Here is a 12454-nt window from a genome sequence, read left to right on the forward strand (position 1 = left end):
ACCCTGCAGCCCACATTTCATCAGTGTTACCGCACATACCCCACATGGCTTCTGCCCAGAGAAGTTTGCAGATTCCCCTGTTTCTCACACTATCAGAACGAAGATGACATTAATACAGGCACCAAAATTGATAACATTGCTTAGAATGAACCAACATTTAGATGGTGACACTAGGCAGATAAAGGCACAAACCTCAAAGTTTCAGCCGATGTTTTGTCTTTTTCCTGACATGCTGCTGTGAAAGAAATGCAAAAGTGCAGCGACTCCCTGCTTAATGTCATGCCATTCCTAGCATTAACCAAAGTGCAAAAGAAAACACAGCCTGACCAAGGACTGGATGATTCAGAATAGTGAGGAAATAGTGGGCTTTTGGCTTGTGGGAGCTCGTATGAACTTGAGCTAGTTTGACTTTCACTGAAGTGGTTAACAGCTGATGGCCCACATCAAATGAGTTTGGTGGGATTTTGATCCCCTTCTTCATAGGCAGGTACCTGGGGATCTTAAAACTCAAACCAGCCAAACCCCAGAATTTTTGTTCCCTAGGAAATGATGCCCTTTCCACGGTTCATCCTGGATCAGAACCAAACTGAGTCAAAATTCCCCTCAAAACAAAAATTCTTTAAAAATGTTGGGTTTGGCAATATCTGAAGGACCTTCTTGCAGTGTTTCCATTCAATTTGTATTATATAGGCACAATGTAGATGTCTAACCAATCAAAACGAAGCTCTTCAACCACTTTTCGTCAACATTTTGAACAAAAAGAAACCTGCGTGGTTTTGAAATGGTACATGTAATCAGCTGTGCCAGGGTATATCAGCCCTGTATTGGGCCTGAAGGGGTTAATCTGGCTCAGCTAGTTGAGGAGGCCCCGCCCTCACAGCTCTGCTGGGCATGCTCCAACTGGAGGCTGGCTATAAAGGGCTCTGGAGCTGCTCCGTCAGGGCTGACTGCCGCAGGGGCAGGAGGTGCCGCAGGAGGCTCAAGGGGAAGAAGCACAGCTGGAGCAAACAGTGGCTTCCAGGCCAAGAGACCCTGCAGCAGAAGCCTCCAGACCAGAACGAGATGACGGAGAGGATAGTAGCCCAGGGTGGAGAATTGTTCCGAGAGTTTGCCGTGTTGCAGTAGGATTCTCCGCCAAGCTAGCGGTGGACTACTCCATTACTGGTAGGGCCTGGGTCTGGAACCGGTGGAGAGGGAGGGCCTGAGTCCCCCCCCTACCCTCCTCCTCAGATATCCCCTTATGGGGGTGCTTTGTCTATTATAGATTGACTCTGCGGCCACTGGGCCGTACTACCCTGATCCCAGAGGCACTGTATATTGACTCTGTGGTTGTCAGGCTGTACCGTGTAATGACTCTGTGGCCTTGTTACTCTGAAGACAAGGGAGGGAACGTTTAGACTCTGTGGCCACTAGGCCATGCTGCCCTGAATGCAGGTTGCCAACTCCAAGCCTGCGAGCCCAGAGCCAGCAGTATCCACTGGGGCTCCTGACCCAGTGGCCCCAAAACATGAGCCAGTAATCCACTGGCAGCCAGCCCTCCACCGCACCCCAGAAGCAGTCTGCCAGCTCCCAGGAGCCTGTCAGGGGCTGGAGAAGACAGGCACCTTCCTGGTCCAGGGTGGAGATCATGGGCCTTATTCAGGTTTGGGGGGGATGCCCCTAATGTCCATGATCTCCGCACTAGACAGAGGAATGTGGCCGTCTATGGCAGGATAGCTGCCAGCCTGGTCACCAAAGGCCACATGCGAACCCAGGAGCAGGTTTGCATGAAAATCAAGTTGGTCCGGCAAGACCCCCAACCCTGGGCCCTGAGCTTTCCCTCCCCCTTCTTCCCTTTGCTTCCCCCTTCCAGCTCCCTCCTCCCAGGTTTCCCCCTCCCCTCTCCCACCCTCTCTCTTCCCCTCTCCCAGCTCCTTTTCCCAGTCTCCCCAGAGGTTCATCCGCCCCCCCCCCAATTTTGTTCAATAAACCCAGTTTCTATTTTTGAACATAAGAGGCTTTCATTTGACATCAGGAAGGGGGGCTAAGGAGAGGTAAGTGGAAGGACGTGAGGGAGGAATGGGGCACAAGCCCCCGGTGGGGAGGACTAGGGTGGCTTTGAGGGCTCTTCGGGGTGGATGCTCTCCTGCAGGGCCTCCTGGATCCTGACAGCCTTCCGATGAACACCCCCAGATGGCAGCCTGCAGCAAGTGCAGCCAGGCTGATGTCAACGACCCCACGAGATGCACCGGCATGCCCAGGGGCAGCTATGGCTCCATACGGCCAAGTGCTGTGGTGTTCCAAGTGCGGGCACTCAGGGCACTCCAAGACAGGACTGCTTTGCTGTCCCTCATCGAGGTAGACAAGCAAGTGGGGAACTCTGCGAACTGTCTGTCTGGGGTGGGGGTAGGGTCCCTTTAAGCACGGAGCTCAGTTAGGCTCAGGCAGCAGCCCCACACACTAAGTCCTAACCTGATGCCCTGCCAACACTGGTTCCAGCCACCCTTAACTTCGGTTCAGGGTCCACTCAGAGTGGACGCGCTACTTCGATATAGCAAAACGCTATTTCAAAATAGGTTTTGTGTGTAGATACGTTAATTCGAATTAACTATTTCAAATTAAGTTCACTTGAATTGATGCTGTAGTATCACTCATAAGGCTCAAGAGTACTACAATGAATCAGTCAGTCATTCACAACGCACCCGGGACTCAGAATCCACGGTAAATCAGACCAGCCCCTGGAGGTGTATAATGCAGTTTAGCACATGGAATCAAAGCTTCTCTCTTATGGGAAGTGCATCAACTATTTCTTCTCCATGTATTCTGTAAGCTCAATAATCTATTTAAAAAAAGGGGAAGAGGCAGAGAGACCGAATGGCTGGGTTAACTACAGCATTACACAGGGCACACCTGCTCCTACAAACCACACACCTACAAAAAATTCATGCAGGTCTCTCCTTGCAATGCTGCATCTAAGTGAACAAGAACGGGTTTGTACCAAAAGATGAATGGACTGTGAAGCACCGAACCCAGACACGAAGAGACATTTCCCCTTCCCAATCTCAGGAGGCGAGGAAAAAAGAAAGCCAAGTCCCTAAATCAAAGGCATTTAGATATTTCCCTTCTCACAAGGAAGACACGTTTACAGGTTCAGCTTCAAAGCGGGACGCTGTCAATGCCAAAGGGCCTTCCCCTTTAAATTGCCACAAAGAAACCAAAGACGGAACCAACAAAACCTCTCCTGCTGCCCCACAAAGTGAAGGGAAAAAGATCACCCACCATCCGTAACCTCCGAAGGAGACACTGCGTTTCCTATGAAGCATCGTGGCTGGTCAGCAGGGCTTGCTCTTCCAAGCGTCGCTGGCAGTATCCCCTGCACAAATGCCGGGGCCCCAGAGCTCACAGCTGGGTGGAATGACAGGGCACTTCTGCGAGCGGGCACAGCCAAGGCATGAAGTGTGCGCCTGCCAGCTAGTCCGTGCTTTTAGTTCGTGCTCTCGGGGAGGAAAGCCACTCTCACCACTTCCTGTAAGTGTGCAAAGTTCTGTGCGAGGGCTGATTATAGACGGGGTGTCTCCTTTGGGCTGGCTGCTGCTAACTTGTTTTCTTTTTTGCAAAGTGCTTTCAAACTTCAGTTTCCTTTTTCTCACGCTTTTCAATACACTGCGCCAGTACCGTATGTCTCCTAGTACGGGAGCACACGGTTTGGGGCCGGCTGAGGTGCAACCGCGGTGAATGGATCACTGTGCCGCCAGCTGAAGAAGGCATTTGAATGCCAACATGTCCTCAGCATCACACTGAAGTCAGAAGCTTGCCGTTCAAATAAGGCCTGTCCACTGATGGCCACTATAGTATTTGGGAGATAACTATCGCCTTGCTGTGGGTTGTCTGAGCCATCATGTGGAATTTAATAGAATTCTCACCTTACCATAGAACGCTATGGGATAGTTTGATAAAAACCAATAGAAAGGATCTCATCCGCTGGTAGTAAACTCAAATAGGAGCAGATCCTGAGCTGGTGTGAATCAGAACATCATAAAATCGTGACAGTTATGGAGAAAGAGAACAAGGAAAAGTTATTTATTTGTTCCCATAACATAAGAACTAGGGGTCATCAAATGAAATCAATAGGTAGCAGGCTTAAAACAATCACAATGAAGTTTTTCTTCATGCAGTGCACAGTCAACCTGTGGAACTCCTTGCCAGAGGATGTTGTGAAGACAAAGACTTTAACAGGGTTCAAAAAAGAACTAGGGTATGTCTACACTACCCCCCTAGTTCGAACTAGGGGGGGTAATGTAGTCATACGGAGTTGCAAATGAAGCCCGGGATTTGAATTTCCCGGGCTTCATTTGAATAAAGCCGGCCGGCGCCATTTTTAAATGCCAGCTAGTTCGGACCCCGTGCCGCGCGGCTACACGCGGCACAGACTAGCTAGTTCGGATTAGGCTTCCTAATCCGAACTAGCTGTACACCTCGTTCTAGCTGTACACCTCGAACTAGCTGTACACAGGATTTTTCCATAAGGGCCTCTGGCCTGATTTCTCAATAGACAAAGCCCCCCTCTGCCTACAGTGGACTTCGGATTAGGCCCATATGAATTAATAGGAATGATCACACCTCTCTTCTGACACGTTCATATTTCTCTTCCCCAATGCCTTTGAGTTGCTCCCTTTTGTGCAACTCTAAAAAAGCCTTCTCCCTTCTGCTTTCATCTCCTTATCCAGAGACCTGCGGATGGGCTAACACACCGATAGCAGTGAGCAGGTTGCTCGCTCTTTGGGTGCGTGCTCATGCACACCCATCTATGCATCTTACCTACAGCCTGCAACGACCGGGCACCCAAAATGCCACTCCAAAAGCAGGACTCCTCACTTCCCCGACTGACTGCCCATCCCGCCTATTCTGAGCAGCTGCAGCTGGTTCAGGTCTTGTCCCAAGATCCTTTTCCCTGCCCCAGTGAAAGAAGAAGTGCTTAGCTGCCACCGACCAACAATAGATATAAAATTTAAAAAAAAAAGCCTCTGGCCCTTTTGTGATCCGATTTCAAAACTCTATTTAAATGCAAATATTGACCTTTAGCGGCCTGCAAATTACCAAATGGCAGCAGCATCAAGAAAATCACACCCAAGGTTTCCCTATTACCACTGTCTTTTCCACATCTCTGCAGTTTGTCACTATTTACACATTGCCAGGTACAGTAGATCCTCTCCGGGCCTGTGCTCTAAAGCAAGTTCTGTGTCCAAAACAATAGGCTGTTTCATCGGCAAACAACTGTGTCCTTTCTCCATAGTCTCCATGTAATTGCCGGGGTCGTTCACATCACACTCTCCTCTTTTTGAGTCCTAAGTGTCAGCGAAGTTCCGAAACTTGCGAGTCTCGGACAGCGATTCATAGGAAAAAGGACAAAGTGGGTCTTTCCTAGAGTACACATGTTTGACAGCAAGGGAGAAAATCTAGGGGCAGGAATGCACCACCCTGATCAGTATTTAGATTAGGGATGTAATAGTGTAGTCGATTAACCGATTATCTGATAAGCAAATATTGCTTAATGCTATAGACTACACCAGGGCTACCCGTTTGCCGCCCATGGTGCAGTTTGGGTTTACACAGGGCTCAACACAGCCCACGGGTGGGAGCCAAACCAAAAAAGTAGTCAATATAATAGTCTTCTATTCCTATGCATTTTAGTAGTTAAATTCCTGGACTGTGATTGCTCATTAAAAGTGCTGTCATGTGGGTGGAAATCAGGTAAATAGTGCATTTTAATAATATCTCTGGAAAAAGCCTAAAAGCCAAATTCTGCTCTCAGCTACACTGGCATAAATCCACGACCTCCACTGAAGGGAATGGAGTTGCTCTAGACTTTTACCAGTTAACTAGAGTCCTGAATAAATAGATGAACCTTACATATGACATTGCACCCTTTTTGCGCTAGGTAACAGGGAAAATAGAACTTAAATCCTTAACACCAAATATCCACATCCTCTGACCAAGGGGTGGGCAAGGGCTTTGGCTTCCTTGACCACGGGGTGCTCTTCCAGTAAGGACTGCTTGGCAGAGATGGAGTTCACCTTTCCAGGAGCGGGAAGGCCTTGTTTGGACACAGAGGCCGTGTCCAGACTCAGGGGTTTTTTCAGGAAAAGTAGCCTTTTCCCGAAAAAACTTCCCCTGCGTCCAGACTCAAGCCGCGTTCTTTCTAAATTATTTCGAAAGAACGCGGCTTTTCTTTCGATGGCGGTAAACCTCGTTTCACGAGGAAGAACGCCTTCCTTCGAAAGTTCCTCTTTCGAAGGAAGGCGTTCTTCAATGTAAAGAGGCTGTCTTCGAAAGAGAGCATCCAGACTCGCTGCAGTCTAGACGCGATCTTTTGAAAGATGCTCTTTCGAAAGCATCTTTCGAAAGAGCATCTTTCGAAAGAAGCCTGCAGTCTAGACATAGCCAGACTGACTAACCTTGTGAGGAGGGCTTTAAACTAGGTTCGATGGGGACAGGTGAGCAAAGCCCACAGGTAAGTGCTGAATGTGTGGGACTGGGAGATGGGTTGGAAATGGGGGGGACTACGGCCTATAATGGCAAGGAGAAAGGAGGGTCAGGGCACAACAGGGAGGCAAGATCAAATCAGTATCTTAGATGCCTATATACAAATGCAAGAAGTATGGGTAATAAGCAGGAAGAACTGGAATTGCTAACAAATAAATACAACTATGATATCATTGGTATTACAGAAACCTGGTGGGATGGGACGCATGATTGGAATGTTGGTATGGAAGGGTACGGCTTGCTCAGGAAGGACAGACAGGGAAAAAAGGGAGGAGGGGTTGCCTTGTATATTAAAAACGTACACACTTGGACTGAAGTGGAGATGAACGTAGGAGATAGCTGTGTAGAGAGTCTCTGGGTTAAGCTAAAAGGGGTAAAAAATGAGGGTGATATCATGCTAGGAGTCTACTACAGGCCACCTAGCCAGGTGGAAGAGGTGGATGAGGCCTTTTTTAAACAATTAACAAAACTATCCAAAGCCCAAGATTTGGTGGTGATGGGGGACTTCAACTATCCAGACATATGTTGGGAAACTAACACAGCGGGGCACAGGCTCTCCAATAAGTTTCTGGACTGCATTGGAGACAACTTTCTGTTTCAGAAGGTTGAAAAAGCTACCAGAGGAGAAGCTGTTCTGGATTTGGTTTTAACAAATAGGGAGGAACTAGTTGAGAACTTGAAAGTGGAAGACAGTATAGGGGACAGTGATCACGAAATAATAGAGTTCATGATCTTAAGGAAAGGTAGAAGAGAGACCAGCACAATTGAGGTAATGGATTTCAGGAAGGCAGATTTTGATAAGCTCAGAGAACTTGTAGGTAAGGTCCCATGGGAAGCAAGACTGAAGGGAAAAACAACTGAGGAGAGTTGGAAGTATTTCAAAGGGACGTTGTTAAGGGCCCAAAAGCAAACAATTCCGCTGTGTAGGAAAGATAGAAAATATGGCAAAAGACCAGCTTGGCTTAACAAGGAGATCTTGCATGATCTCAAAATAAAAAAGGAGTCATATAAAAAATGGAAACTAGGACAAATAACAAAGGATGAATATAGGCAAGCAACACGGGAATGCAGGGGCAAGATTAGAAAGGCAAAGGCACAAAATGAGATCAAACTAGCTACAGGCATAAAGGGAAACAAGAAGACCTTTTATAAATACATTAAAAGCAAGAGGAAGACCAAGGACAGGGTAGGCCCACTGCTCAGTGAGGAGGGAGAAGCAGTAGCAGGAAACTTGGAAATGGCGGAGATGCTCAATGACTTCTTTGTTTCGGTCTTCACCGAGAAGTCTGGAGGTGTGCCTAACGTAGTGAATACAAGCAGAGAGAGGGTAAGTTTAGAAGATAGGATACACAAAGAACAAGTTAAAAATCACTTAGGAAAGTTAGATGTCAGGAAGTCACCAGGTCCTGATGAGATGCATCCCAGGATACTCAAGGAGCTGATAGAGGAGGTATCTGAGCCTTTAGCTGTGATCTTAGAAAAATCATGGCAGACAGGGGAGATTCCAGAAGACCGGAAAAGGGCAAATATTGTGCTCATCTATAAAAAGGGGAATAAGAACAACCCAGGAAACTACAGACCGGTCAGTTTAACGTCTGTCCCAGGGAAGATAATGGAGCAGGTAATTAAGGAAATCATATGCAAACACTTGGAAGGTAATAAAGTGATAGGGAATAGCCAGCATGGGTTTGTGAAGAACAAGTTATGCCAAACTAATCTGATAGCTTTCATTGATAGGATAACGAGCCTTGTGGATAAGGGAGAAGCGGTGGATGTCATATACCTAGACTTTAGTAAGGCATTTGATATGGTCTCGCATGATATTCTTATTGATAAACTAGGCAAATATAACTTAGATAGGGCCACGATAAGGTGGGTGCATAATTGGCTGGATAACCGTAGTCAGAGAGTTGTTGTTAACGGTGCTAAATCCTGCTGGAAAGGGATAACAAGTGGAGTTCCGCAAGGGTCTGTTTTGGGACCCGTACTGTTCAATATCTTCATCAATGACGTAGATATTGGCATAGAGAGTACGCTTATTAAATTTTCAGATGATACCAAACTGGGTGGGGTTGCAACTTCTTTGGAGGATAGGGACATAATTCAAAATGACCTTAGCAAGTTAGAGAAATGGTCAGAGGTAAACAGGATGAGGTTTAATAAAGAGAAATGCAAAGTGCTCCACTTAGGAAGGAACAATCAGTTCCATACATACAAGATGGGAAGCGACTGTCTAGGAAGGAGCATGGCGGAAAGGGATCTAGGGGTCATAGTGGACCACAAGTTGAATATGAGTCAACAGTGTGATGCTGTTGCAAAAAAAGCAAATATGATTCTAGGTTGTATCAACAGGTGTGTTGTAAGCAAAACTCGTGAAGTCATTCTGCCGCTCTACTCTGCACTAGTTAGGCCTCAGCTGGAGTACTGTGTCCAGTTCTGGGCGCCACATTTCAGGAAAGATGTGGAGAAATTGGAAAGGGTACAGAGAAGAGCGACAAGAATGAGTAAAGGTTTAGAGAACATGACCTATGAAGCCAGGCTTCATGAACTGGGCTTGTTTAGTTTGGAAAAAAGAAGATTAAGGGGGGACATGTTAGCGGTTTTCAAATATCTAAAAGGGTGTCACAAGGAGGAAGGAGAAAATTTGTTCCTCTCGGTTTCTGAGGACAGGACAAGGAGTAATGGGCTTAAAGTGCAGCAGGGGAGGTTTAGATTGGACATTAGGAAAAAATTCCTAACTGTCAGGGTGGTCAAATATTGGAATAAATTGCCAAGGGAGGTGATGGAATCTCCCTCTCTGGAGATATTTAAGAACAGGTTAGATAGACATCTGTCAGGGATGGTGTAGACGGAGCTTGGTCCTGCCTTGAGGGCGGGGGGCTGGACTCGATGACCTCTCGAGGTCCCTTCCAGTCCTATTATTGTATGATTCTATGATTCTATAATAATTTTAGACAGGGAGGGGGGGCATTTCATACATTTTTGAAGTGGCTCCAAGCTACCCCAGAATGGGCACAGCCTCAGGTGGAAGGGGCGAGGCCAGGACACTTCTGGGCTTCCCACCCACAGACCCTGATGGGTTGGGGGTGGGTGGGACACATTAAGTCTCCTCCCCCTCCCCCAAGAGAACAGCCAGATGTTCTGAACAGCTGGCAGTTCCCTCTAGGCACCTGAGCTCCTGGCGGTGGGAGGAGACTTCACGCACTCCCACCACCCCCAGGTCAATCCGGGCCTGGGGAGGGGGAGCACGGGAAGGCTCTTGCTCCCTGCCCCCGCTCTGCAAGGGGGCTCCATGCTTAGAGTCAACTACCAGCTGAGCAACAGCTGGCAGTTGACTCTGAACACTGCATGCCCTTTGCAGGGTGGGAGAAGAGTTGGGGAGGAGACTTTGTGCGCTCCCCTGTCCCCAGGCCCCGATTGGCCTGGGAGCAGGGTAGTGGCAGGGCAGCCGCAGGCCAGATCAACCCACTTGAGGCCCTTTTGCCCAGCCCTGCTCTAACCCTACTCCTTACTCAAGTAAAACTGCCACTGAATTCCAGAATTTGGCCCAGTTCGCATCTGCAGGAGATTATTAGCTGGGGGGGTTGCACTTGGTTGCTAAAAATAACAGCAGAAATTCAGATCTGAGTGGCACTAGTGTGAATCCAAACTAACGCATTGACTCTGGATTTGTACTGGGTTTACACCAGTGGAGCAAAGTGTAGTCTGGCTCCATGACTTTAAATGGCATAGCCATCATCGCCAAGGATGCTAAATTCTCCTCCAGAGGATAACAGCGCTGGCACACCCAACCGCAAGAACCGCGTCACAACTGCCTTGACAATGTTACAGCCTTAGCTCATCAATGGAAGAAGAAAATGAAACAGAGGCATCCTCAAGAAGAAAATCTTCCCCCCTCCCAGGCTCACAACACTGATGGGCGGACCCCTGGCAATGTACGAATAAATAGACTGACTCTCATGGGGTGTGAATTGGACTCGCTCCTCTACTGGATATGTAACCCACACACCTCCTGGGTCTCATTCGCTAGCCCATCCAGTGGCAGTGAGACCACTTACGGAGAGACTCATGAGTCTGCTCTACAGCCTTGCTGAGAGCCAGCTGGCTTTTAGCTCATGTGGTAGAGGCTTATGCTCTAAACTCCAGAGATCCCAGGTTCGATTTCATCCACAGGCAACCAGGGTCTGCTGGTTGTTATAGATACACCCGCTAAGAAACTGGCTGAACATCTGTGTGCACCGGAGGGTTTTATATTCTATTTGTTATTGTACCTACTAACGCAGCAAGAAGCACCAACAGCTACCTAGCCACCTTGCCAAAAACAACAGCTCTCTGGATAAAGAAAACAACCAGTTTTGTCCTAAGAATTGAACCTTGCAGGGTTTTAAGCTGCAAGTATTAATGGTTTTACCCTGAAATCCAAACCTGACATTTACAATTACACGATACAGAAACAGAGAGTAAAAGGGCAGCAGACAAGTGAAGCGGCTGCTAATTTAGGGGCTAAAGTCAGCGTGGTTTCAGGATGGCAACCCCAGACTGGGAAGCAGGAGATCTGACAAGTCACTTCTTTTCTCTATGCTTCTATCTTCTGGTCCCACCTTTTGTCCGGCTTGTCTATTTTGATTGTAAATTCTTTGGCTTAGCGCCTGTCTCTTAATGTATCCGCCCGGCACCTGTCATAACATCGACAGAAGTGTTTCCACCAAATATGTCTGGGCAATTCAATCAGATTCCAAAAAAGAGAAATTTCATTTGTGCCTCCTGCAAACTCTCTCATAGGCTGAGTCCAAATGGACACAGAATTATTGCGTACCACAAGCAACAGGAAACTAACTCGCCTTATGCTTAAGGTATTTTAAATCTAAAAAAAAACCAAATCAAAAGCAAAGGACATCTGAATGGTGTCTGCTACTAATAAACCTTCCTACTAGACACAGTGGCTGTGCAAAAGTTCTTAGAACTCCGTCTGTCTCACTGAACCTTTATTCTCTGCGATGTGATTTCATTTCCCAGTCACTCAAGACTGTCCTAATTGAAGGCTCTTCCCATCGGCAAATCAAAATGTTTTTTATGGGAAAGATAATGATTTTTTTCAATTCAGTTTTTCTGATGGAAAAGAACAATCCAAAAAAACCAAAACCATAGCCTGGAAACCCTGGCAAAATAAAAAATGACAGGAGAATTAGAATCACACAAAGTCAAGGAGGATGCATCTACGCTGCACTGTTATTGCAAGATAATTAGTGTTATTTCAAAATAACAATGAGAGCGTCTACATGGCCATTCCATTATTTCAAAATAATGGATGGCTTATTCCGATATCTGTAAACCTCATTCTACGAGGAATAACGCCCATTCCGAAATAGCTATTTTGAAATAAGACGTGTGTAGATGCTCCACTGCTACTGTTTCAAAATAGCCCCTCACAAGGGCCATTCCAAGTTATTCCTCCCCAGTGCTTCCTGGGGCTCTAAATCAAGATAACACGTCTACATTAGGGAGGCCTGCCTCAGACTAATTTTGAGACTTCCCTGCAGTGTTGATGTGCTATTCCGAAATAAGCTATTTTGGAATAACTATTCCAGAATAGCTTATTTCAAAATAAGCGTGCAGTCTAGACGTAACCTGAGAGTCTTTTGATGCATTTCACCCAGCTTTGGATCAGGCCCATAGGGCATGTTTTGTTTCCCTGCACAGTTCAGGCAACTTACCTCAAATCTGACCTGCAGCACCTTGGGGCAACCCACGAGCTCCAGCTACACTGGGAACATGGCCTTTCATCGGGGAGGTGTTGTTGAAGAACGTCTCGCCACTGCCATTCGTTCCTTATGGCTGCCTCTCCGGAAACAAATTGTCTGCTGTGACATTTTCCTGCCCCAGGAGAATACTGAATGACTGAAACTAACAGGGGGGAAATGTTCCCTTCAAA

The 12454-nt window shown here is 47.1% G+C and overlaps 1 protein-coding gene across 3 annotated transcripts in view; it reads right to left on the reverse strand.

Moving 5' to 3' along the window:
• Positions 1 to 12454, reverse strand: part of RAP1GAP2 (RAP1 GTPase activating protein 2) — a 353090-nt gene that overhangs the window by 300502 nt on the left and 40134 nt on the right. Inside the window, exon 1 of one of the 3 annotated variants that reach the window (XM_075904878.2) lies at positions 3259 to 3595. The exons of the other annotated variants lie outside the window; for them this stretch is intronic. Coding sequence (XP_075760993.1) covers positions 3259 to 3302 — 44 coding nt within the window. The 5' untranslated portion in view covers positions 3303 to 3595. Of the gene's footprint in view, positions 1 to 3258; positions 3596 to 12454 lie in introns of those variants that run through there. 3 annotated transcript variants of the gene reach the window in all.

The sequence above is a fragment of the Pelodiscus sinensis genome, chromosome 21, assembly GCF_052426305.1.
Source record: "Pelodiscus sinensis isolate ZL-2025 chromosome 21, ASM5242630v1, whole genome shotgun sequence".
Taxonomy (NCBI): domain Eukaryota; kingdom Metazoa; phylum Chordata; order Testudines; family Trionychidae; genus Pelodiscus; species Pelodiscus sinensis.